The following is a 24640-nucleotide window of genomic DNA, read 5'->3' as shown; positions in this document are numbered from 1 at the left end:
CAGCTTTTCTACTTATAGAAAGAGAGACCTCATGGTTAGAAATTTCTGAATTTATAGGCATAATTTATTTTGCCAAAGCCCTTCTCATGGGTTCTCTGGAAATAGAGAAGAAATCTGGTGCCTCTTTAGGTCTCTCAGTATTTGATGAGGCCTCCTCTTTCAAAAGCTACACATCCTTGGTCTTTCCTCGGTATTTGGTGTCGTGTCTTCCAGAGCATCGTGACCCTAGCCCAGGTCTGCTGGATGCGGCACCTGAGAAGGTGCGAGCCTCAGTGTGTTTATCTCTTGTCCTTCTTTCTGCTCAGGGAGCTTCTGTAAGTCTCTCTTGTTTTCTTTCCCTTTAAGGACCATGATGGATAGTCAGAGTTCTATTTGAAAAATTCTTCAGGCCTATAATTTAGGCCTGAAATCAGTGGGCATGGTGACTGAGAAGGTGGGCTCCACCGTCTCCTGCAAGTCTCTTGGTCTCTATGCATCTCATTTTTAAAATAAAGGGATCATTTCTAAATCTGAAATTCTGCACATCTAATTTATTGTTGTTTTTTAGTCGCTAAGTCATGTCCGACACTTTGCAACCCCATGAACTGCAGCGTGCCAGGCTTCCCTGTCCTTCACCATCTCCCAGAGTTTGCTCAAACTCATGTTCATTGAGTCGGTGATGCCATCCAACCATCTCATCCTCTGTGGTCCCCTTCTTCTCCTGCCTTCAATCTTTCCCAGCATCAGGGTCTTTACCAATGAGTCAGCTCTGCACATCAGGTAGCCAAAGTATTGGAGCTTCAGCATCAGTCTTTCTAATGAATATTCAGGGATGTGCAACATGAAAGGCTTAAAATTGTTAGTGAAAGTGAAAGTTGCTAAGTCATGTCTGACTCTTTGTGACCCCATGGACTGTAGCCTACCAGGCTCTTCTGTCCATGGAATTCTGCAGACAAGAAGGCTAGAGTGGGTAGCCATTCCTTTCTCCAGGGGATCTTCCTGACCCAGGGATTGAACTCAGGTCTTAAACCCAGGTCTCCTGCATTGCAGGCAGAGTCTTTACCATCTGAGCCATGAGGAAGGCCCAAAATTGTTAATAAATAGACTCAAAAATAAGAGCAAAATCATCAAAATAGGATGGCATAGACATGTTAGTAAACATATTAATAAAATAAAATATAGAAAGAAGACAATATGACGAATCAACTAGAGTTCAGTTTATATGCTATTTGTGCCATACTGACCCTCTCCCTCCCCTGTAAGAGCTTTGCATAGAGAGCATTCCCAAGAATGTTACATAAAACCCATTTGAATCTTGATATTCCTTGATGACAGAATCTGACTTCAGTGTTGGCAAGAGGGATAGTGTTTCAATAGAATTTTTCTTTTTTTCCCACCCCTAATAAATTCATGGTGTGGAACCCCACCCATCACTGTGTACTGACAGCATACCAGAAACATGTCTTCTTTTACTCTAATACGCATGATATATATTTGGATCCCGTGTAACTCAAGTAACTAGAGGATTTAATTCCTTCAAAAGATTATTTAAGGGCTTCCCTGGTGGGTCAGTGGTAAAGAGTCCGCCTGCCAATGCAGGAGACATGGGTTTGATCTCTGGTCCAGGAATATCCCACCTGCTGTGGAGTAACTAAGCCTGTGCACCACAGCTACTGAGCCTGTGCTCTGGAGCCCGGAAGCCGCGACTTCTGAGCCCACGGGTTGCAACTACCGAAGCCCACATGCCCTAGAGCCCACGCTCAGCAGTAAGAGAAGCCACCGCAATGAGAAGCCCTGGTACCACAATTACGGAGTAGCCCCTACTAGCCACAACTTGAGGAAAAAAGCCCGTACAGCCACAACGAGCCAGCACAGCCAACAATAAATAAAGAGATAAAAAGTGATTATTTAAAAAAAATAAACACCAAACTCAGAAGAAGAGGTCAGACCAGAGGCATAGGATGTGGGGATAGGGCATTGGAGGATGGCCACAGAACAGTGTGATATAAGGAGAATACGTGCAGGGCTCTGGCTGTGAGAAGTGGGTCCCTGGCCAGCAAAAACTGCTTGTTTTCTTAACCCAGTATTCCTTATCTTCAATCCCATTCTTTCTCTCTGTGAAACAGTGAAAGCTGCTCAGTCGTGTCCCAGCTCTGCAAACCCATGGACGGTAGCCCACCAGGTTCCTCTGTCCATGGGATTGTCCTGGCAAGAATACTGGAGTGGGTTGCCTTTTCCTCCTCCAGGGGATCTTCCCAACCCAGGGATCAGACTGGGGTCTCCTGCATTGTAGGGGGATTCTTTACCATCTGAGCTACCAGGGAACCCTTCTTCTCCTTGCTGTTGTTGTAAAAAGTAGCCATTTTTAGAAGTTAGAAGAAAAACTCCCAAGGGGTCACCTAGTGTTCTGCTACTCAAGGATGGTCCATGGAACATTGGCATAGCTTCACTTGGAGCTTCTAGAAAGTACAATCCTACTTCTAGAAAGTAAATCTTCCTAAAGGTGAGCCATACCCCCAAGCTACTGAGTCAGAACCTTCACTGTAACTATGCTCCCAAGTGATTCTTTTTCTTGTTGAAGTCGGAGAAGCGCTAATCCAGTTTCCCTGCTCCCCATCAGGCTTTACAGATGAAGGGAATGAGGACAAGTTGTGCCCTTAAGGTCTTACCCACAGCCACAGAGCTGGCCTTAAAACAGCCTGCCTGTCTGCTAGTGGAGTCTCGCATGCCTTCTCTGTTGCGCCTGTTACTCCTTGTCTGCCCCCTGCCACCTCTTTTATCCCTGTTGGGTTCTGTCAGTATTTCTTCCTGTCTAGACCTTCAGCTTCTTACTCGTGTCTCTTTAAATATCTCTGTTCCGTGAGTAACACTGTGCATTAAGAGATGGGCATTTTTTTCCCAAAAGAACTTTATTTTATTTTATTGAAAGATTTCGGTTCTTTGAAAAGTAACAGTCCTGAACAAAATGCCAACTTTTATGTGGTTTGAGAGAGTCTGTTAAAGAGAACCTCAGTTCTCCCACCATTCAGAGTTCATTGTTCTTGGTTTTACAAAATTATGATGATATAACCAATCATTTATGTCATGTGTAAACTTGCTATTCAGGTTTAAGGAAAATAATATTCAAATCAATATTTTAAGCAAAGTTTGAGGCTTACGTTCAAGGATTGCAAAAACCAATGTGTGTTTTGTAGAACTGTTTGTATTTAATGGTCAGGAAGATCCTCTGCAGTAGGCAGTGGGAACCCATTCCAGTATTCTTGCCTGGTGAATCCCATGGACAGAGGAGCCTGGGAGGCTACAGTCCATTGGTTCACAAGAGTAAGACATGATTGAGAACGAGCATGAGCTCTTGAAGATTCAGTTCAGTTCAGTCGCTCAGTCATGTCTGACTCTTTGTGACTCCATGATTCAATTAACATTTTTTCTTTTTAAATTTTTTATTAAACTTTTTATTTTGTATTGAGTATGGCCACTTAACAATTTTGTAACAGTTTCAGGTGGACAGCAAAGGGACTCAGCCATACATATACATACATGTATCCATTTCCCCCCAAACTCCCTCCCAAGAATGCGTGTTTTTATTTATTCTTGATTTGGGGGAAATTTTGGACCCAACTCTCTAATTTTTCCCTTGCTTGATGCTCGGAACTGCCTTTGAAGTCAGTAGGAATTGTGTATATAAGAGTAAGAAATAACGTATAATGTTAGAAATTAGAATCGCCTTAAGGTGAATTTATCTTCCTTTCTTTGTTACATAGTCAGTTCAGTTGCTCAGGCCTGTCCAACTCTCTGCGACCCCGTGGACTGCAGCACACCAGGCTTCCCTGTCCATCACCAACTCCCGCAGCTGCTCAAGCTCATGTCCATCAAGTCGGTGATGCCATCCAACTGTCTTGTCTTCTGTCATCTCTTTCTCCTCTTGCCTTCAATCTTTCCCAGCACCAGGGTCTTTTCCAGTGAGTCAATCCTTCCCATCAGGTAGCCAGAGTATTATAGTTTCAGCTTCAGCATTAGTCCTTCTAATAAATATTCAGGATTGATTTCCTTTAGGATTGACTAATTTGATCTCCTTGCAGTCCAAGGAACTCTCAAGAGTCTTCTCCAACACCACAGTTAAAAAGCATCAATTCTTTGGCACTCAGCTGCCTTTATAGTCCAACTCTCACATCTATCATGACTACTAGAAAAGCCATAGCTCTGACTAGATGGACCTTTGTTGGCAAAGTAATGTCTCTGCTTTTGAATATGCTGTCTAGGTTGGTTATAACATTTCTTCCAAGGAGCAAGCGTCTTTTAATTTCATGGCTGCAGTCACATTCTGCAGTGATTTTGGAGCCCAAGAAAATAGTCTCTCACTGTTTCCATTGTTTCCCCATCTATTTGCCATGAAGTGATGCAACCAGATGCCATGATCTTAGTGTTTGGAATGTTGAGTTTTAAGCCAGATTTTTTCACTCTTTTCTTTCACCTTCATCAAAAGGCTCCTTAGTTCCTCTTTGCTTTCTGCCTTAAGGATGGTGTTATCTGCATATTTGAAGTTACTGATATTTCTCCTGGCAATCTTGATTCCAACTTGTGCTTCATCCAGCCTAGCATTTCGCATGATGTACTCTGCATATAAGTTAAATAAACAGGGTGACAATATATAGCTTTGATGTACTCCTTCCCCAATTTGGAACCAGTCTGTTGTTCCATGTCCGGTTCTAACTTTTGCTTCTTGACCTGCATACAGATTTCTCAGGAGGCAGGTAAGGTGGTCTGGTATTCCCATTTCTTGAAGAATTTTCCACAGTTTATTGTGATCCACACAGTCAAAGGCTTTGGCGTAGTCAATAAAACAGAAGTAGATGTTTTTCTAGAACTCTCTTGCTTTTTCTATGATCCAGCAGATGTTAGCAATGTGATCTCTGGTTCCTCTGCCTTTTCTAAATCCCAATTGAACATCTGAAAGTTCTCAGTTCATGTACTGTTGAGGCCTTGCTTGGAGAATTTTTAGCATTACTAGCATGTGAGATGAGGGTAATTGTGTGGTAGTTTGAACATTCTTTGGCATTGCCTTTCTTTGGGATTGGAATGAAAACTGACCTTTTCCAGTCCTATGGCCACTGCTGAGTTTTCCAAATTTGCTGCCATATTGAGTGCAGCACTTTCACAGCATCATCTTTCAGGATTTGAAATAGCTGAACTGGAATTCCATCACCTCCACTAGCTTTGTTCATAGTGATGCTTCCTAAGGCCCACTTGACTTTGCTCTCCAGGATGTCTGGCTCTAGGTGAGTGATCACACCATCGTGATTATCCGGGTCGTGAAGATCTTTTTTGTACAGTTCTGTGTATTCTTGCCACCTCTTCTTAATATCTTCTACTTCTGTTAGGTCCATACCATTTCTGTCCTTTATTGTGCCCATCTTTGCATGAAATGTTCCCTTGCTATCTCTAATTTTCTTGAAGAGATCTCTAGTCTTTCCCATTCTATTGTTTTCCTCTATTTCTTTGCATTGATCACTGAGGAAGGCTTTCTTATCTCTCCTTGCTATTTTTTGGAACTCTGCATTCAGATCTTTCCTTTTCTCCTTTGACTGTTGCTTCTCTTTTTTTCTCAGCTGTTTGTAAGCCCTCCTCAGACAACCATTTTGCCTTTTTGCATATCTTTTTCTTGCAGATAGTCTTAATCCCTGCCTCTTGAACAATGTCATGAACCTCTGTCCATAGTTCTTCACGCACTCTGTCTATCAGATCTAATCCATTGAATCTGTTTGTCACTTTCACTGTATAATCGTAAGGGATTTTGACTTAGGTCATACCTGAGTGGTCTAGTGGTTTTCCCTAGTTTCTTCAATTTAAGTCTGAATTTGGCAATAAGGAGTTCATGATCTGAGCCACAGTCAGCTCCTGGTCTTATTTTTGCTGACTGTACAGAGCTTCCCCGTCTTCAGCTACAAAGAATATAATCGATCTTTCTTTGTGATTTTCTTTGTTACATAGATTATCTCATAGCAGAGTTCTTTTGCTCTCTGCATATATCCCATGGGAAAAGCCCTCTAGTTTGTGGATGGAGGTGGGACACCCCTGCAACTTCTTTTCTTGTGACCGGAAGTAGAGCCAAGCTTTAGGATTTAGGGGCTTTGTATTAGTCTTTTTCTATAATATAGAAAAATAGAGATCTAAGTAGATAAATACCCCATGTTTTAAGGGGCCTTTTGACATAGAAAGATATGAGTGCAGAAGGACAGCATAGCGACATTAAAGAAGACTGCCCAACCACTAATGAGACCACAGTGGCACAGTGCCTTCAACAAAAGCCATCCCACCGTCTTTTAAATTACCCTCCCTATAAGAGGACTACTATCCCTCCTGTCATTTAAGTATTTTAGTTTATTTTTAGTTCTGGAATATGTTTTGATTTAAGTGACAGACCATAATTTCTATGAATAGATAAGATGTAGGCTTCTACTGTAAACTATAAAGTGAAAACAGTTCCTCTGGGTTTTCTATTCTTGTTCTCATATTTGTGGTTTTTTTTTTTTTTTCCTTCTTTTTGAGTCAGTATCCCATCCTTGTTGTTGTTTAGCCACTAAGTCATATTCGACTCTTTGTAAGCCCACCAGGCTCCTCTCTCCATGGGATTTTCCAGGTGAGAATACTGGAGTGGGTTGCTGTTTCCTTCTGCAGAGGATCTTCCTGACTCAGGGGTCAAAACCACGTCTCCTATATTGCGAGGGGATTCTTATTGACTGTGTCACCTGGGAAGCCCCATCCCACCCTTCTAGCAACTCTTCTTTTATGGAAACCATAGTTATTAAATCACTTCCCAACTTTGGAAGCTATGTGATTAAATATTTTTGTACTTGTGTTTCACATGTTCTATCTTATTTTCTGTTGACAGTAATATAGAAACAGACTAATTTATTTTTATGTAAAGTATTTTGAAAGATAATTAACTTATCCAGAGCTGTTTCACATATATAGTTTTAATAAAACTGACAGTTTAAATAGACATTGTAATGAGCAATCAAATTACATTCCTTTAGGCTAGGTTTTAGGAACTGGCTAAAATTTTTTAACTATTGAGAAATATATTATTTTCCTCAAAATACAACATAGAAATAATATGCATTACCAAGAATAAATTAGACATTAGATTCACAACCTTCAAAATGCCATTTAGCTTTTAGAAATATAAAAATTGACTTCAGTGTCTTTTTATAATGTAAATTTTTGTCTACCTCATATTTCATTATTATGCATCTCAGAAATATTTGTGGCAAAACTCTGTTATAAATTTGATTCAAGATTACATATTTGAATTTAAAGACAGCTGACTCAATTTAAATGAAATAATGTGTTACATTGGAGATATATATATATATTTACACATACATAAGGTAAATGATTTATAACTTTACAGAAAAGCACTTAAGTTGATTATATTCATCGGAAAAGAATAAATTCATGTTCTCAAGAAAAAAGAAAAATGTCTTGAATATGGTGGTTGCCATTTAAATAAATTATCAAACTGTAATGACCTCTAACTTAATCCTCAACTTAATTAAGATATAACCATACTCTTGTCTTCAGCATCCAGAAATGTTCCAGGGGATGGCTTCCATTCTCCAGACCTTTTCAGTTTACTAAATTTTTCCTGCTTTTAGCATAGGAGGGAGCAGCTTCCAAACTGTGCTGATTTATTTCACGTTTAATATAAGGTCAAGTTTCTCCTTTAAGTATTTTCTGTCTGTGAAACCTTTGATTAACATTTCATCCCAAGCCTATTCTGTATTTTCAGTGAACCTTGTTTCGTCTCTTTGTTGTCAGGGTTCTCTGTCAAATGTATAAGGTGTACCTTATATAATGCAACTTCACTTCCAAAAGCTACTCCCAGGAATTGGTCTTGTTTCTTTGGTTTAAATGTCATGTAGTTTTTAAATGTATATCTTTTTAATTGGAGGATAATTGCTTTACAGTATTGTGTTGGTTTCTGCCTCACATCAACATAAGTCAGCCACTGGTATACGTATGTCCCCTCCTTCTTGAACCTCCCTCCCACTCTGTCTCACCCCTCTAGGTTGTCACACAGCACTGGCCTGAGCTCGCTGCATCATACAGAAAATTCCCACTGGCTATTTTACATATGGTAGCATACATGTTTCCATTCTACTCTCAATTCATCCCCCTGTGTCCACAAGTCTGTCCTCTGTGTCTGCATCTCCACTGCTGCCCTGCAGATAGGTTCACCAGTACCGTCTCTCTAAATTCCATACATATGTGTTAATACACGATATTTGTTTTTCTTTTTCTGACTTACTTCGCTTTGTACAATAGGGTCTGGGTTCGTCCACGTCATTAGAACTTATGTCATGTGTTTTTGTTGGAGCTCTAAGGATCTGTATTTGGTCACAGAGGAAAGCTAAGTTGAAATGTGGCACTTCCTAATAATTTCATTTGATAAAACGTTTATCATGTAATGAATTTTGTGTCCCCTCTGTAGATAAACGCGTCGAGAACTGGCCTCTGATGCAGTCTCCACTGCCTACACTTTGCATAAGCACCCTGTACCTCCTCTTCGTGTGGCTGGGTCCAAAATGGATGAAGGACCGAGAACCTTTCCAGATGCGTTTAGTGCTCATTCTCTATAATTTCGGGATGGTTTTGCTTAACCTTTTTATCTTCAGAGAGGTAGGTTTACTAAAGTTCACTTTATACTTCCTCAGGTCTGTTGCAAATTAGAAAATAAGAATGTGTAAAACTACGATTGGAATGTTGTGCCGTAAGATAACTGTTAGCTCCTCTAAGAGTAAATTTTATGTTATTGACATAAGCATGGATAGGAAAAATCTGAAACATACATAAAGGATAAGACTTGTTTAAAGTGAAATTTGGGAGCAGACAAACTGGATTCTAAAATAACCCTTACTAGTTTTTCTGACATTGGAAGTTCCTTAACTTTTTTGAGGCTCATTTCCCCCATCTATAAAATGGGCATAATACCTATCTTCTAAAGTATCAGAGATAAGTGAGATAATTTTTGCATAGTGTTTACAACATATTAAGACCTCAGTAAATAGTTGTGGCTATTAATATTTCTCATTCAGCAGTTGCAGGTTTGGTAACTGATGAAAATGTGCAGATGTAAAATACTGATTTCAAATTTAAATCCTACCACATAATATAATTGTACTAATATTTTAGGTTGGAACTAAAATGAGTTAACTGTTATACAGCTGTTGCTGCTAATCAATGTATACTTTTCTGGACACCAACAAATTCTCTATGGCATTTTAAAAGGAAATCCTAAAAGCTAGACTGACCCAACCACTTTTTAAGTTATAAGAGTGAAAGGAGTTTGTTTTCCAAGAGACTCCTCATTAGTGTTCAACCTGAACCCAGCAAGCTGAACTGGTGATGCTAAGAAAATGAACCGTATGCTCCTTTTAAAAAATCTCTTTAACTGACAGCGTAGCCTATAGAAACTCAACATCATAAAAAACTTTAATTTATTTGGCTACTTTACCTAATTTGTTAGATGCAATCCACTCTGGTTCAAAACTAGAAACCCATGCAACTCTTGCAGCATGATTAATCACAGTTTCTCTTAATATTATAATATAGATAGAATGTCTCAGTCCAAATTTTACATGTCATTTTAAATTTAGATTTCAACTTAAGAATAAATTGATGGATGATTAATTTTAGAAATTCCAACATATTAAATGTTTAGTGCATTTGAAATTTATTTTTAAGACAATATTGCTTTTAAAAATATTTTGGAGGTTTGCACATTGTATGTAGTACTTTTAAATGCTATATCTTCTAAAACTTTACTCCAAATGTTATTTGCTTTTTCCAGTTACTCATGGGATCATATAATGCAGGATATAGCTATATTTGCCAGACTGTGGATTATTCTGATAACATTCATGAAGTCAGGGTAAGTACATTAAAAATACTGGTAATCAGTAGAAGTTGGTTTAATTTTGTAGTCTCTAGTCTGTGAAAAATATGCTTTAAATGTAGTGGTAAAACTATAGTGGGATTGTTTTGGGTCAGTAAAACTACTTTTTAAAAATTACATAATTTAAAATCCATTTTCCTTCCCCATTATCTTTTCTCATTTGATGATTTGAGAGTGAATATGTGTTGGACTACTGAAATGCAGTACTCAAAAAAAAATAATAATAGTTCCATGTTTAGTATAAAGATTATATTAGATTTTTGTTTTTTGGGGTCAAGAATAGAAACTCTTGAAGTTGAATTCATTTGTTAAGAAAGTATGAGGAAGACAAATATAAACGATTTAATGTTTAGTAAATTAGGCATAGCACAGCTTGTATAGGTATAAACCCAGTTTCTGAGAAAAATATTTGAGAAAAATAGACTAGTAATACAGTGTTTTCATATTTTACTTTGTAGTCACCTACATCAGTAAAATTGCCATTTTACTCAAGTGAAGAAACAAATTATCTTACTTTGTTAAGTATTTATTGAATGCCTCTTGTATACTGTGTTCATATTAAACATGTGTCCATAACATATGTTATATCTATGTGTGTGTTTTATATTAGATATAATATATATAGTAATAATATAATATGTAGTAGCTGGCCCTGAAAAAAAATAGCTCTTTAGCATTGGGGTTCAACAATATAAACACTAGTATTCATCAAGACCCAAGACTTGCTTTAATGTATTTATGATTTTATGCCTCTGTCTTCATTTCCCCATTAGAAGACTTAACATGCTGATGAAAAATTACCCCTTTTGGTTGTCACGTTGGTTTTAATCATTCAACAAATGTGTATTGAACATCAGCTATACACAGATAGTACTGGGAGCCCAAGTGGAAAGGCAGACAGGGATCCAGCCTTTGTGGAGCTGGCTTTCTAGCTAAGCGGGGAGAGGCAGTCATGTAAACAAAAGGTTAACGGGAGCTCAGACCTGAGATTGCCTGAGGGGAGCCCCTTTGTTTAGGTTTGTTGCTAGAGAACCTTCTCCTGGTTGGAGCAGAGGAGCACTGGTCTTGCTTGCATCTGGAGAGAGAAAAGGAAACTTGTCGGACTTGCTTTCTTTGAGGAGTGAGCTTAGATAAACCCTTTGGGTGAAACAACATGTTAACGTTTGGGGGATAAAGTTTTTAAAATACCACTCTGGGCATTGTGTGCCTGCCCTCTGGCATGCGTAAATTGATCAGTTCTTTAAAAATGTAGCTGTTGTGAGACCTGATATCTAGGAGGAGAAAGGACAAGAGTGGCAGCAGATTGTATTTGAACATTTCTTCCCTCTCTGTTATTCTGAGATGTGGCAGAATAAGTGTTTTACTCAGAGACTCATCTTTGTATTCGTTGTTATGTAGCTAAGAGGGATCTTCTCACTGGATGTAGCTTTTCAGTTCCCTGGTGGCTCAGATGCAAAAGAACCTGCCTGCAGTGCAGCAGACTTGGGTTTGATTGCTGGGTCAGAAGATCCCCTGGAGAAGGCAGTGGCTACCCATTCTAGTATTCTCGCCTGGAGAATTCCTTGGACAGAGGAGCCTGGCGGGCTACAGTCCATGGGGTCGCAAAGGGTCAGACACTACTGAACGATTAACACTTTCACAAACTAGAAAGAAGGATTGTTAATTACTGTTTATGAATCATTGCTGATTTAGAGTGCCAGATAAGAGGGAAAATAAGACATGACCTCTTCCCTTCTAGATAGAGTTTGCATACTCTGTTGCTAAGTCAAGTCCAAGTCCGCAGACTATATCTCACCAGGCTCCTGTGTCCATGGAATTCTCTAAGCAAGAATACTGGAGTAGGTTGCCATTTTTGGCTCCAGGGGATCTTCCCGACTCAGGGATCAAACCTATGTCTCCTTCATTGGCAGGTGGATTCTTTACTGCTGAGCCACCTGCAAAGCCCCTTACTGCACCAAAATGTTACACTTTAAAAGGATTTTCCAGGCAATAGTACTGTCGTGGGTTGCCATTGCCTTCTCCGACTAACATAATAGTGAATATTAAATATAATGTTGCTGTCAGTAGTTCCCTATTTCAAGTTTGTTTTCAAACAACTTTATCATTTTCAACAATGTTATTATGCAAACAGACTCAGTAAATAATTCTCAGTTTGTAGATACATTATTTTTTTCTTTGGCTGTTCTCTTTTTTCCTTGCCTACACTTTATAATCGTAATTTTGTTTTTCAAAAGCGAACAGCCAAACCCAAACAAACACAAACCCATGGCATCCAACAGGTGCTCTTATCAAATGAAGAAAGACCCCATCAGCTCTGAAGAGCCTAAGCCTTCCTGTGAATGCATCTGCCAAACTGCTGACACACACAGGTTTACCGTCAGATTTCAGTTTTGTACCGCTGCCTTTGCTGTTGGTATATAGGGCAGATGTCATAGAAAATACTTGACATAAGAAAGATGAATCTAGATTACTATTTTAGTGGGATTCTTGTGAAATATTTTAAAATGTATATACAGAGGTCACCTCTCACTGGATCCTTGGATCCTTAATCTCAGCGTGTAATGTAATCTTTCTGCACCATCTGGTGTCTTAATTAGAGCTCAGGAAAAGAAAAGACTTACTCATGTAAGCAGGATTATATTTATGACCTAGGAAATATTTGTTGAGTGTGTGTGTTTATTGCAGTTTATCATTTTAAAAATTTCACTGCCTAATAAAAAATAATGTGGTTAAGTATTTTGTTGCACATGTTAAAGTGAGAAAGAGAGACCAGTTGCTACTCAAGCATACTTGCAAGAATATCTGAGGCTGGAATATAGGCTAGGCATGAACAACTGAAATACCTTTATAGAGTAAATATCTCAGTTTCTCTACCACATTGAAAATCATAGCAGTTGAAAGTGTTCACAGCACTGCAATCAGCAGGTTGGTACCCATGACATCGGCTATGAAACAGACTGAAAATTTCCTCTGAACTGTTGGCACAGTGTAGATATAGATTTGGACTCTTTTATTTCCCATCATTTTCCCCATGAATAAATGCCTACGTTTCACACCCACTTAAACAAAAATGATTCTATGCCTCATACATTTTGTGCAGTAAAAATTGCTTAAGACTTAACTTTAGTAGACAACCATGTGATAGTATCATCCTGGTGTTTATAAAATGCTTTCCCTTTCTTTCTGCAGATAGCTGCTGCTCTGTGGTGGTACTTTATATCTAAAGGAATTGAGTATTTGGACACGGTGTTTTTTATCCTGAGGAAGAAAAACAACCAAGTCTCTTTTCTTCACGTGTATCATCACTGTACCATGTTTACGTTGTGGTGGATTGGAATTAAGTGGGTTGCAGGAGGACAGGGTGAGCATCTTCAGGAATGTGTCCCCGGGTACTAAATTACATAAATGTGTCGGGTGGAGAGTGGTGAGAATTTGACTTGGTCTAACAGCAGCCCCCTCCAGTTTTCTTGCCTGGAGGATTCCATGGACAGAAGAGCCTGGCGGGCTACAGTCCATGAGATCCCAAAGAGGAGGCTCATGACTGAGCAACTAACACACACACACACACACAAATATATAACTTACTTCCAGGCTTAATTATTCCTGTGTTAATGTCACTTTAAAGAAATTTGAAGAAAGTAGAGCTTTAGCTGTTTATCTGTGACTACTTTGACACCTAAAGATTTACCCCAGAGATGAGCATAAATGAATCCCAAGTGTAGCAAACAGTATTTTGAGAGGGAGCAATTCTAGTGGTACTGATCCAGAGGATACCAAGATAGAACTTCTCCATCTGAAGGTTCCGTCTCTTCTCCAAGCCCAGAGCCTGCTCTTGTTCTCAAATAGGCCCCAGTGTACCTACTGCTTCTTACTCAAAGGAAATTGTATGTAGCCTTCTCAGTATTGAAGAGAATCTGAACTCATAGTTTGGCCAAGATCTGCCTCCAGCTTTTCAGATGCCTGTACATTGGAGATAATTCACATCATTGAGCTGGAAACAGACCGTTCCTCTGATGGGGACCCAGGGTACAAGTCATACTACACTTCACCTTGCTACTTTACTTTTAAACTATTTAGAAATCTAAGAAATGAGTACTATTTTGTTGTAGCTATGTGTATCAGCACGTGTAAAGACAATAATGAAGGATTTACAAGTCTGTTTAAACCATTATATGTACCCTGGCTTTTATTCCCCCAAGAGCAACAGAATGAAAAATAATATTGGCAGTATTAGGACCTACTTAAGTATATTAGGGCCTATTTGAGCCACTTGGGAAGTCCTTTGCCTTTGAAGAACACCCATTTTTATTTATATGGTAAAAGCCGGAGTCTAAACTGTAAAAATATTTGGCATTATCTGAAGAGAAGGCATGTCCATTAGAACTATTTTACAACTTTTATTTCTCATCTATACTCAGAATTAAATGTTGAAAAATAATGTAGATTGATTTATTTTACGTTCAAATGGTTTATCACCTATTAAATAAAGATTTCTGTGTCTTGTAACTACCTCTTTTTCTAAAGCATTTTTTGGAGCCCAGATAAATTCCTTCATCCATGTGATTATGTATTCATACTATGGGTTAGCTGCCTTCGGCCCGTGGATTCAGAAATATCTCTGGTGGAAACGATACCTGACCATGTTGCAGCTGGTAAGTTCTCAATTAAAACACTGAGAATGTTAGACTCTCATTAATTGTGAAGTGCTGAGTTATTTTCAACCATTTTATGTTACCAAACTGGCTTTCTCTGTGCTCCAACGATAGGAGTTGAAGTTGATAGAATAGGAAACAGGAGTCCAAAATGGCAGTGGCTGAAAGACGAGGAAGGGAAAAGCCCGCAAAAATAGAACAAAGGAAGGTTTGAGGACCTCAGGTAAAACAAACAGCATTCTTGGCTAGCCCAATTTGCATAGGGCAGGCCCAGGGGGAGGGAAAAACATATAAAAAGAGGAGCCAAAGGGCTCTCTCTCTCTTTCTCTCTCCCCTCCACCCCGCATGGTGGGGCGTTCTCTTCGCGTCTTTGGGTCAACATGCCCTCACGCCTCGAGGATGGATCTTCCTGCTATTATCTAAATAAAAAGGAGCTGTAACACTGATTTGTCTAAGAGCTATAACACGGTCCATTTGAACCCTGAGAGCTAGAACACGGTCTGTCCAAGACCCGAGAGCTGTGACACGCCAAGCGCTTTAATGTCCGTCACTCCAAATCTTTGTTGTGGATGAGACAGAACCGAGGAGCATACACTCGTCTGACAGTTAGAAAAATAACTTCTTTCTTAGTTTTTTCCCACTTAAAATGTTATTATTACTTCTCTTCATTCTGCCCTTAAATAAATTTTGTTTTTTACTCCCATTTTTCCGTCCTTGTGAACAGATCCTATACATTTAGAATAGGAAAGTTGTATAGAAGTCACAGAGCCAAGGAAGGGGTGGGGTAAAGGATGGGACCAAGGGGAGCTTCCCTGGCCACCCAGTGGTTAAGGCTCCATGCTTCTACTGCAGAGGGTGTGAGTTTGATCCCTGGTCAGGGAACTAAGATCCCATATGCAGCGCTATGTGGCCAAAAAATAAATAAGTTAAAGGACGAAGGATCAAAGAACTCTTAATTCTCTAACACACAATCCTTAGAGAGCAGAGCTTGGTATACTCAAATGTTCATCTTCAGAGCAGACAGTTCGCAGCACCAGCCCCTAGTAGGACTTCTGGTAGCATCTGGGTGACTGAGTGCAATCTTCAGGAAATCCAAAACCAGCCTGGTAGCTATTCTTCAAGCCTTGGAATTTATTATAATTTGCTTTAATCATAGCATGTGCACAATTTTATCAGTGGAATCACATTTGGAAATATCATTCATCTCTGTTTTAAGTTGCCAAACAACAGGCTACCCAAACAGGAAGCACAGCTTTTGGGGAGTGCTGGGTGTGCAGGATTCATTTGTAAGTAAAATGCTACAGGAAGCTTCCTCCAGTTTTTGTGTAACCTGTTTACACAGTTTGTATAATTCGTTTCTCTCAGTTATTAGTAAATGGACCCAAGAAAATGAGATGAAGACAGAAATCATGTGAACTGTTGTAATCTACTTTGTGGGAAGACTGCACCTGATTCTCCTTGAGCGATGCCCCACTCAGTCACCCCCCAGACACACCCTTTTCCAGCGTTGCAGGTTCTAAGAATCACTGTGAAATCGAAAGTCCCTAAAACCTGGATTTTGCCTTGGGAAACTTTTAAAGTTTTTTAGTCTGATAGAAATTTGGAGCTATATATGGGATAAAATTTTAAAATAATATTTAATATAATAATATTGATAATGCTATCCTTAACAGAGAAGCTGCAATTGCCCATTTTAAATAGGGTGTTAATTTTGTGAAGGGTAGTGTATTTCCAAGGCAGAAGTTCTCACAGCAGTGAATCTTGTATGTTAACCTTGTAAAAAATTAAGTGTTTAACCCCATGGAATTAACCCCATGGAATTCATAAACTCTTATATTGAGAACCATCCTCTCCTTTTATACTTATTATCAAATATCTACTAAGTTTTACCAAGAATCTTAGTTTTTAAAGGATTGTGTTGTCAATTTTTAAATTAATTTTTCATTAATTTTAAAATGCATATTTACCTGTTTCCTATAAGAAAACAGATAATGAACCATTCTGATAAACTCATTTTTAAAAGTATTTTTAAAAGTATATGTACCAGCTTGCTAACAACTTTGTGGAAAGAAAGCAATATATTTGGGAGGAAAACAAAAACGGAAGTGCCTTCACTCTCTTAGGCCAGTGATAGTCCCTCTCATTAGATAATGTTATTCAGCATTATCCAAAAAATAATCCCCAGGGTCCAGAGGCCAAGGGCCCAGGAATCGTGGGGATCAATGCGGAGCCCTACCCTCAGGTGGTACTCGAGGGAAGAGACGGACAGTCCAGAAGTCAGCAGATGCAAAAGACATAATTCCTGTGAAACAGAAAACCAGCACAAACCAGAACCCTTTGGTTAAAGGGATGGAGGACCCCATTGGGTGGGGGTATTTGGGTCCTAGCAGGAAGCCCTCGTTGAGGACATGGTTTTGAGATGCAGCCCACGTGAGAAGGAGCCAGAGAGCTCTTAGGTCTTGGGCGCTGGGGGCACGCACGGGCCTGTCTGGGTCGTGATGAGCTGTTGGCTCCCCACGGTAAGCGCACCTGTGCTGTTCTGTTTTTCAGGTTCAGTTCCACGTGACCATTGGGCACACAGCACTGTCCCTTTACACCGACTGCCCCTTCCCCAAGTGGATGCACTGGGCTCTCATTGTCTATGCAGTCAGCTTCATATTCCTCTTCCTTAACTTCTATGTGCGGACGTACAAAGAGCCTAAGAAAGCAAAACCCGGAAAAAGAGCAACGAATGGTATTTCAGCTAATGGTGTGAACAAATCCGAAAACCACCTAGTAGTAGAAAATGGCAAGAAGCAGAAAAATGGAAAAGCAAAAGGAGAGTAAAATGAACTGGGCCTTACCTGGGGTTGACAGTGAGGAAGTTCCCACTTCATTTAAGATTTCAGGGAAAACAGAAGCAAATGAGGGTTTGAGGGTGGGGAGCAAAAAGGCAAATGTGCTCTATGTATTATTAGTAACCTTTAGATTGAGTAAAGTGTTAAATACAACACCCAGATGTTTTATTTATGAAGTTTTTATTTTAAACTTTTTTTTTATCAGCCTTGATGTTGTCAGACCAAAGCAATCATCACGTGACTTTGGAGACCCTTCCCCCGCACCCCTCCCCCTGCATTCACATCAACAGTGCATGAGATTTTTCATTTCTCTTCATCCTTCAGTGTGATGATCACAGAAACATGGTCTTTATGCATTTTTTTTTTTTTTAGCTAAATTGCAACTTAAGTACTGATGAAAATCAGTTACCTTATCTTTTCTGGTCCCAAACTGAAAATGCAGATATTTTAAAACGTGCACATTTGAATTCATTTGCTGACTGGAATGATCAAGTCTCTCCACCTGTAGTCTGAAGATACCCTTTTGGTTGGAATTAAATTTTAAAAATCTGATGATCTTTGTAGACTCTTAGAGGCTTTATGATGATGGTGTTGGTGAAAATAGAATTACAGTAAAATCCTGTCCAGTGGCTCAAAGTTCACTGTGACCTGCAGCACAAATCACTGTGGGAAATAATTTTTGTGATTAAAAGGCAGCCTTTCAATACTCCTGTTACTACTAGATATATATTATGAAAATTAAGATTACTGTCTGATTGGAACATGAAACAATTTATGTGTCTACTAGTAACATCATAAAATAGTTCTACATTTATGTGCTGTTAGAAGAGAATATGTTGATTTTTATCAGGCTTTCCTTGTTTTGATTTGTGGCTGTTACCGATTTTTCATATGTGGAAATACACCTACCTCTTCTGTTGGAAAGAACATTTAAAATTAAATAAATTTTAATTAAAAAATCAAGGAGTCCTCTAATGTAAATTTTAATACTAACTTTCAAATTCACTAACTTTTTTTTTGTTTTTTTACAAATAGCGTACAGCAAGCTTTTTTGTGAAATTATCCTTCTCTTTCAATGTGTTTAATTTTGGAGTGATATTTCTCTGTGTCAGAGTTGCAAGATCTTATTTGTAACTAGATACGAAATGTAAACCCGTTTTGGTGCGATATTCTTGACTCCTTGGTGCTAAAGATCATTAAATTCAATGCTTGATTATTACAAGGTGTTAATTGCTAAGACATAAAGTGAGTAAAAGTGAGAGTAGTCAGAACCAGAAAATTAAATTTGCTCTTTACCAATGAAGTATTTCATGTAATGTAAAAACACAACTGGAAATTCACTGGGAAAGAACATGTACTATGTCTTATTACATAGGTTAAATTGCTAGTGGGTATTGCACAGAGATCTTGTGACCAAAAAATAAAAAGGCATGAGTATTTCTAAGTATCTTTAAGATATCAAAACTGCATGTGCAGGATGTAATGCTGTTTGTGCAGACTATTTCAGAGTACTTTGTAAACTATGAAATATTTATTGTGCATTCAAATTACACACTCCCCCCCTCCCCCTTCAAGGCATGCAGACATGAGAACTACAGAAAATTTGCAGCACGTAATAGTTTGATCTAGGAGGATTCAACACTTTTGTTTTTACCGCTCAGTTTGTAATGACTAGAGATTTGTAAATCTTGTGAACATTCTGTACTGGTTCCCTAGAGCTATTCATTCCCCGCTACCTGATTTCAGCACAATAAATATACTACTGCTGTGGGAAAAATGATTTTTTTGGCTACTCAGTTTGTTATAATATAAATCTGCTAGATATTTATTTATTAATTCAGTTGTTAATATTCTAAATTATTCCCTGCTGCCAATTTCTAATGTAGACAAGAGATGAAACTAGAACTTGGGTGTCAATAATTTCTGGCAAAAAGCTTATTTTTTCATGGTAGCATATTTTTACTTTAAAACTTAGATGTATCTTTGGAAGAATTTTTGGATCCTGACATATCATTTTGTTGTGAATTCTTACATTTGTCATTTCAAATGTAAGCTTTTTTTTTTTTAAAGAAACTTTTTATTTTATATTGGAGTGTAGTTGACTAATAATGTATTGGTTTCAGGTGTACAGTGAAGACATTCAGTTACGCATATCCGTGTATCTATTCTTTACCAAATTCTTTTCCCATTTAGGTTGTTATATAATACTGAGCTGAGTTCCCTGTGCTATGCAGTAGTAGGTCCTTGTTGGTTATCCATTTTAAATATAGCAGTGTGTACATGGTAACACTATTTAATGGTGTGCTGTTTTTTGTTCTAAAAATAAAGTTAGCAAGTTCTCCTGTGCTGATATTTAAATCTTCCATTCTTTACTATACTTTAAGTTTTTTTTTTTTACCAAAGATAATTTTAAGATATAATAAATACAGGCTTTTCTGATGGCTTTCATAATTTCTCTATCACCCCACTAAATGCACATGCCTCATATGTAAAAATCAGTGAGGAGGATTGCATCCTCTTTCTGGTAAAACTTTGTCATTAACTTAAGAAAAGTTTTCTAACACAGAAAATAGGGAATTTCTGAAATATTTGCATTGACTAGAAATAATTGAGATGTGTTAGCAGTGTGTTTTCCCATTGAATTGATAACTATGGCTCTCTTTCTTCTCTTTTCTGTGTTACTCCTGGCTCTGTTTTGCTGGTGGACGCTGACTAGTTACAGTTTTAGCATTATTATTTTAGTTATTCTCTTTTTCACCCTTTCCACGCATACTCTGAGGCATTCAAAAATATTTCCCTATAGATTATTATATTCACATTTTAGAACATGAAATCTAGCAGTGCTTTTTTATTTATCAGGAATATTTTAATTTGAAAGCTTGCTTCATATAGGTTAGTTGCTCAGCCATGTCCGAATTTTTGCGACCCCATGGACTGTAGCCCACCAGGCTCCCCTTGTCCATGGAATTCTCCAGGTAAGAATGCTGGAGTGGGTTGCCATTCTCTCCTCCAGTTCTTCCTGACCCAGGGATTGAACTAGGGTCTTCTGCATTGCAGACACATCTGAGTCATCAGAGAAGTGCTTCATAGAGGGATACCCTATAAATGAGAAAGAGAACCTAGAGATGGAGGTGATTTTGATGTCATATCTGTTAATAATGTAGTTGAAGCCTTGGGTATTGACTGTTGGGGCAGAGCTTTTGAATCTCACCTTCAGTAGACTGTGACAGCATGCTGAACTGTTCAGTCTCTCAGCTCTTGCCTTATTATCGCCTTAACCTCAGCCAGCCGTATTTGTAACATTGTCCTTACTGAGAAAAAGATGACTTTGGATGTATGGGCTGTAAGTGGCATCCTCACTACAGACCTGGGTGACTCAGAGTTAGGATTTTGCTGGATGATCAATAGGGTCAAAGAGCTGAGAGGGTGAGCAACCTGCCCAGGCACACAGCATCTGAGCAGGAAACACAAAACCTGCTTGATGAAATCAATCATCTGCCACTCAGCATGTAAGCAGTTTTGACAGGTAACCTCAGAAAGCAAGTCCTTACTACTGGGTTTTAAAATCCATCCTTAAATTAAGCTTAGGTACTTCAGGCAGGGGCTTCCCTGGTGGCTCAGCATTAAAAGAACCCACCTGCCAATGCAGGACATGTGAGTTCGATCCCTGGATCAGGAAGATACCCTGGAGGAGGAAATGACAACCTATTTCAGGACTCTTGCCTGAAAAGTCCCATGGACAGAGGAGCCTGGTGGGCTATATAGTCCACGGGGTAGCGAAAGGGTCGGACACGACTTAGTGACTAACAGCAACAACAATTTTAGGCGGAGGACATCTGAACCAGAAGGATCTTTGTGAAAAGGAAGAAATGTAGAAACATTTCTTGTGTGAAAACACTGATCACACAAGTGTTTTTCAGGTCGGTTTTCCTGATGTAATATAGAGGGAATGCACAAGTGTCAGTTGAAGGGCACAGCGGTTTTTTTTTTAAGTTTTTATAATAGGAGGCTGTAACATAACTGTGTTCCTGAAGATTCAGAAGTCTAAGTTAAAAGTTATAATTGACATACAGAACAAATACCAGGTGAGGACTATGACATATGAAAAGATGGTAATAGCTTCATTTGGATGGTGACTAACTACCATCCTGGCAGGGGGACGATCTGAATTATCTCTTGGTGTCCTTTTGCACTTACAGGTCTAAATTTTGCTGTATCTTTTGAGAAATTAAATGTTCTTCTATCTGTTTAAAAGAAATCCCAGAACTTAAGTCTCCTTTTTTGTCTTTTTCATTTTACAACATAGAGACATGTTTACATGTCCACATGTGACCGAAGTTTCCTTCATACTTTTATTTCTTGGAGATCCATCTGATCTTAAATTGAAATTCAACTAGAATTTTTTTTATTTTTTCTATTCGCATAAGTATGTGCATGCGTGTCACTCGCTTCACCTGTGCCTGACTCTTTGCAACCCTATGAACTGTAGCCCACCAGGCTCCTCTGTGCGTGGCGATTCTCCAATCAAGAATACTGGAGTGGGCTGCCATGCCCTCCTTCAGGGGATCTTCCCCGGTCCAGGGATAGAACCCACATTTCTTACATCTGCTGCATTGGCAGGCAGGCTCTTTACCACTAGCGTCCTCGTAGGTGAGGTTTCCCCAAAGAATCTGTCCTTAAAGCAGTATCTTCTTTAAGAATAAATGCATGCTGAAACACATCATTTGATATCTATCTACCTAATCTAATGCAGCTATCAGAAAGTCACATTGTAACTGAACATCTCCACAAAGAATATGTCCACATTAAAAGCCATTCTAAGATGAAAAACTCTGGGAAGGTTTAAATAATACAACCATTTCTAAAAAGACAAGGTCTTGAAGTTACTGGATATCCCACTTTAAATACAAGACTGTGCGTTGTAAAGAGTATTTGTCAGCCCACAGGCATGTTCTGTATCCACTGTCAGTCTCCACATACCCTTGAATCCTTTTCTTTCAATTTTAGAGAAGCCAGTCAGGTAGTTCCTTTCCTCCGTTTAATTTTTTTTTCTTCCTTTTTTTCATTTGCCGTGAAGAGAAAGGAAAGTGTGCAGTTGAGATTCATTCTTTGTCATCTCTGATGCTGTAGGCTTAGACTGAGATTCTCCTCCCTGTGAGGTAGCTATCCTAAGAACCAGTCTTGCAAGAAGAATGATTACCAAGCTATTTGGTAATGAGAGGGTGGGTAGCTTATTAGTCTTGCACAGTATTATGTTAGTGACATTCACACCTCACCTTTGAATATGATTTATGTTCTAATTTCCTCAGTAAATCTGGGAACCAAACACACTTTAACATTTTTCTAAGCAGATTATATATAGTTAGGGTTTATCAACTATACATATATGTGAATTTCAGATATCTTCCATGTTGAATTCTCATAGTGAAAATTCAAGATGTTATTTGGTTACAAAGATAGTTGCTCATTAAAGATATATTTATTTGACAACGTTTACATGTTTACGTTAGACTTGAATTATTATCACCAGCCCTCGTAAAAGTGGTGTCTGGTCTTTTTGTCAGAAAGAAAAGGAGTATGGGAGCTAGTACCATATGGGAGTATGGGACTTGATTTGGGGAAAAAATTTCTAATTTATTCTCAGAGTTGAAATTTGGAGTTTACATCCCAGAGTCTTCTGCACATATTAACTACTTAGGAAATCCAGCTGCATCTTTAGGTTTGTGTGCTGGATGTTAACAACTCTATGAATCCATTCCTAACCCCTTGAAATGCTCTCCTTCCATCCTTTCCTCCCTTTGTGTTAACAGTCTGGAGGATGAAAAAGTACATTTCTCAGACTCCCTGACAAATTCAGGTTAACTAGTTGCTTGCTGCTAAGTCGCTTCAGTCGTGTCCAACTCTGTGTGACCCCATAGACGGCAGCCCACCAGGCTCCACCGTCCCTGGGATTCTCCAGGCATGAACACTGGAGTGGGTTGCCATGCCCTTCTCCAGGAGATCTTCCCAACTCAGGAATCAAACTGGGGACTCCTGCATTGCAGGTGGATTCTTTACCATCTCAGCCACCAGGGAAGCCTCAGGGAGGCACTTAATGAAACTTTTGAAAGGCAGAAGGGAGGTGGATGCCATCTTTCTGTAGTAATGCAATTGTATGAATAGACTTCTTACTGACATATATGTTGGCAATAGCTGAACTGCATGTTCTACTATCTTGGCACCAAGTTGGTGAAGGCAGGCAGTGGAAGTGGTGATAACAGTCATGGCAGATGTGGTCATGGGAATTTGAAGTCAAAGACTTAGCGGGTGGCCTCCTGACTTTTATTCCTCCAAGTTATCAGTAATGGTGTAAGTATCTAATCCTTTGAATTACAGCCCTTTCTGCCTGAAATACGTTGAGTGATATCTATTGCATGCAGTGAAGTATTACATACTTCATGTAAGTATTACATTACTTACATAATGAAGTATTCAGTACCAAAATATAGTCAGGAAACAGGCTGCTTGAGATAAGAATGTGGCATTGGTTATCTGACCTCGTTGAGTTTATAGGCAGTGACAGTTTCATGACCAGTGGGAAATGAGATACTATTTTCCACGTAGCAGATAGCTGACATTTTCACCATGGTCACCTAGAACAAAATAACTACTGAAAGCAAAGTCTTTGGCAGACCTAGTGGTGGCATTATTGAAGCATTGTGATAGAAATGAGGAATATAAAGACTTGAGTGAGGTGGATGTTTCTGATTGCCCTGCAGAGCTATCAGAAAGAAAAATCGCTCATTTCTAGCTGCCCTAAGAGGCCCTCTTACATCTTGTAGTGGGAGATCTCACCTTAAAATGAGGTCCAAAGTTTGGTCCAAAGTGGTGGCAGAATTACCACTGAAGTTCACAGCCTCAATAAGTGAAAGTTGTGGTGTTAATTGGGAAACAGTGGGAACCAAAGAATTGGAATGGGGACATTTGGATGGATTTGGATGAATCTGAGAACCTGAATCTCTAAATCCCATTGAATATCTCTAGCCAAGAAAAGCAGCACTTTCTTCCTGGTCAGATATTAGTCCTTGGTTACTTGAGATCCTGTAATGACTTCAACCAAGGTTGTTGTTCAGTCCCTAAGTCCTGTCTGACTTTGCGACCCCATGAACTGCAGCTTGCCAGGCTTCTTTGTCCTTCACAATCTCCTGGAGCTTGCCAAACTCATGTCCATTGAGTCA

The 24640-nt window shown here is 39.0% G+C and overlaps 1 protein-coding gene across 3 annotated transcripts in view; it reads left to right on the top strand.

Moving 5' to 3' along the window:
* ELOVL4 (ELOVL fatty acid elongase 4) overlaps positions 1–18386 on the top strand; it is a 38931-nt gene extending 20545 nt beyond the window's left edge. For all 3 annotated transcript variants that reach the window (XM_086316279.1, XM_086316278.1, XM_086316277.1), the window contains 5 exons: positions 8471–8658; positions 9830–9910; positions 13124–13295; positions 14459–14586; positions 17137–18386. In XM_086316279.1, coding sequence (XP_086172405.1) covers positions 8471–8658; positions 9830–9910; positions 13124–13295; positions 14459–14586; positions 17137–17412 — 845 coding nt within the window. In that variant the 3' untranslated portion in view covers positions 17413–18386. The remainder of the gene's footprint in view (positions 1–8470; positions 8659–9829; positions 9911–13123; positions 13296–14458; positions 14587–17136) is intronic.
* The last annotated feature ends 6254 nt before the right edge of the window (positions 18387–24640 follow it).

This window comes from Bos grunniens, chromosome 9, assembly GCF_055505025.1.
Source record: "Bos grunniens cultivar Pamir isolate PY7600 chromosome 9, Bosgru_T2T1.0, whole genome shotgun sequence".
In the NCBI taxonomy this organism is placed as follows: domain Eukaryota; kingdom Metazoa; phylum Chordata; class Mammalia; order Artiodactyla; family Bovidae; genus Bos; species Bos grunniens.
This window is presented reverse-complemented; position numbering and strand designations above follow the sequence as displayed.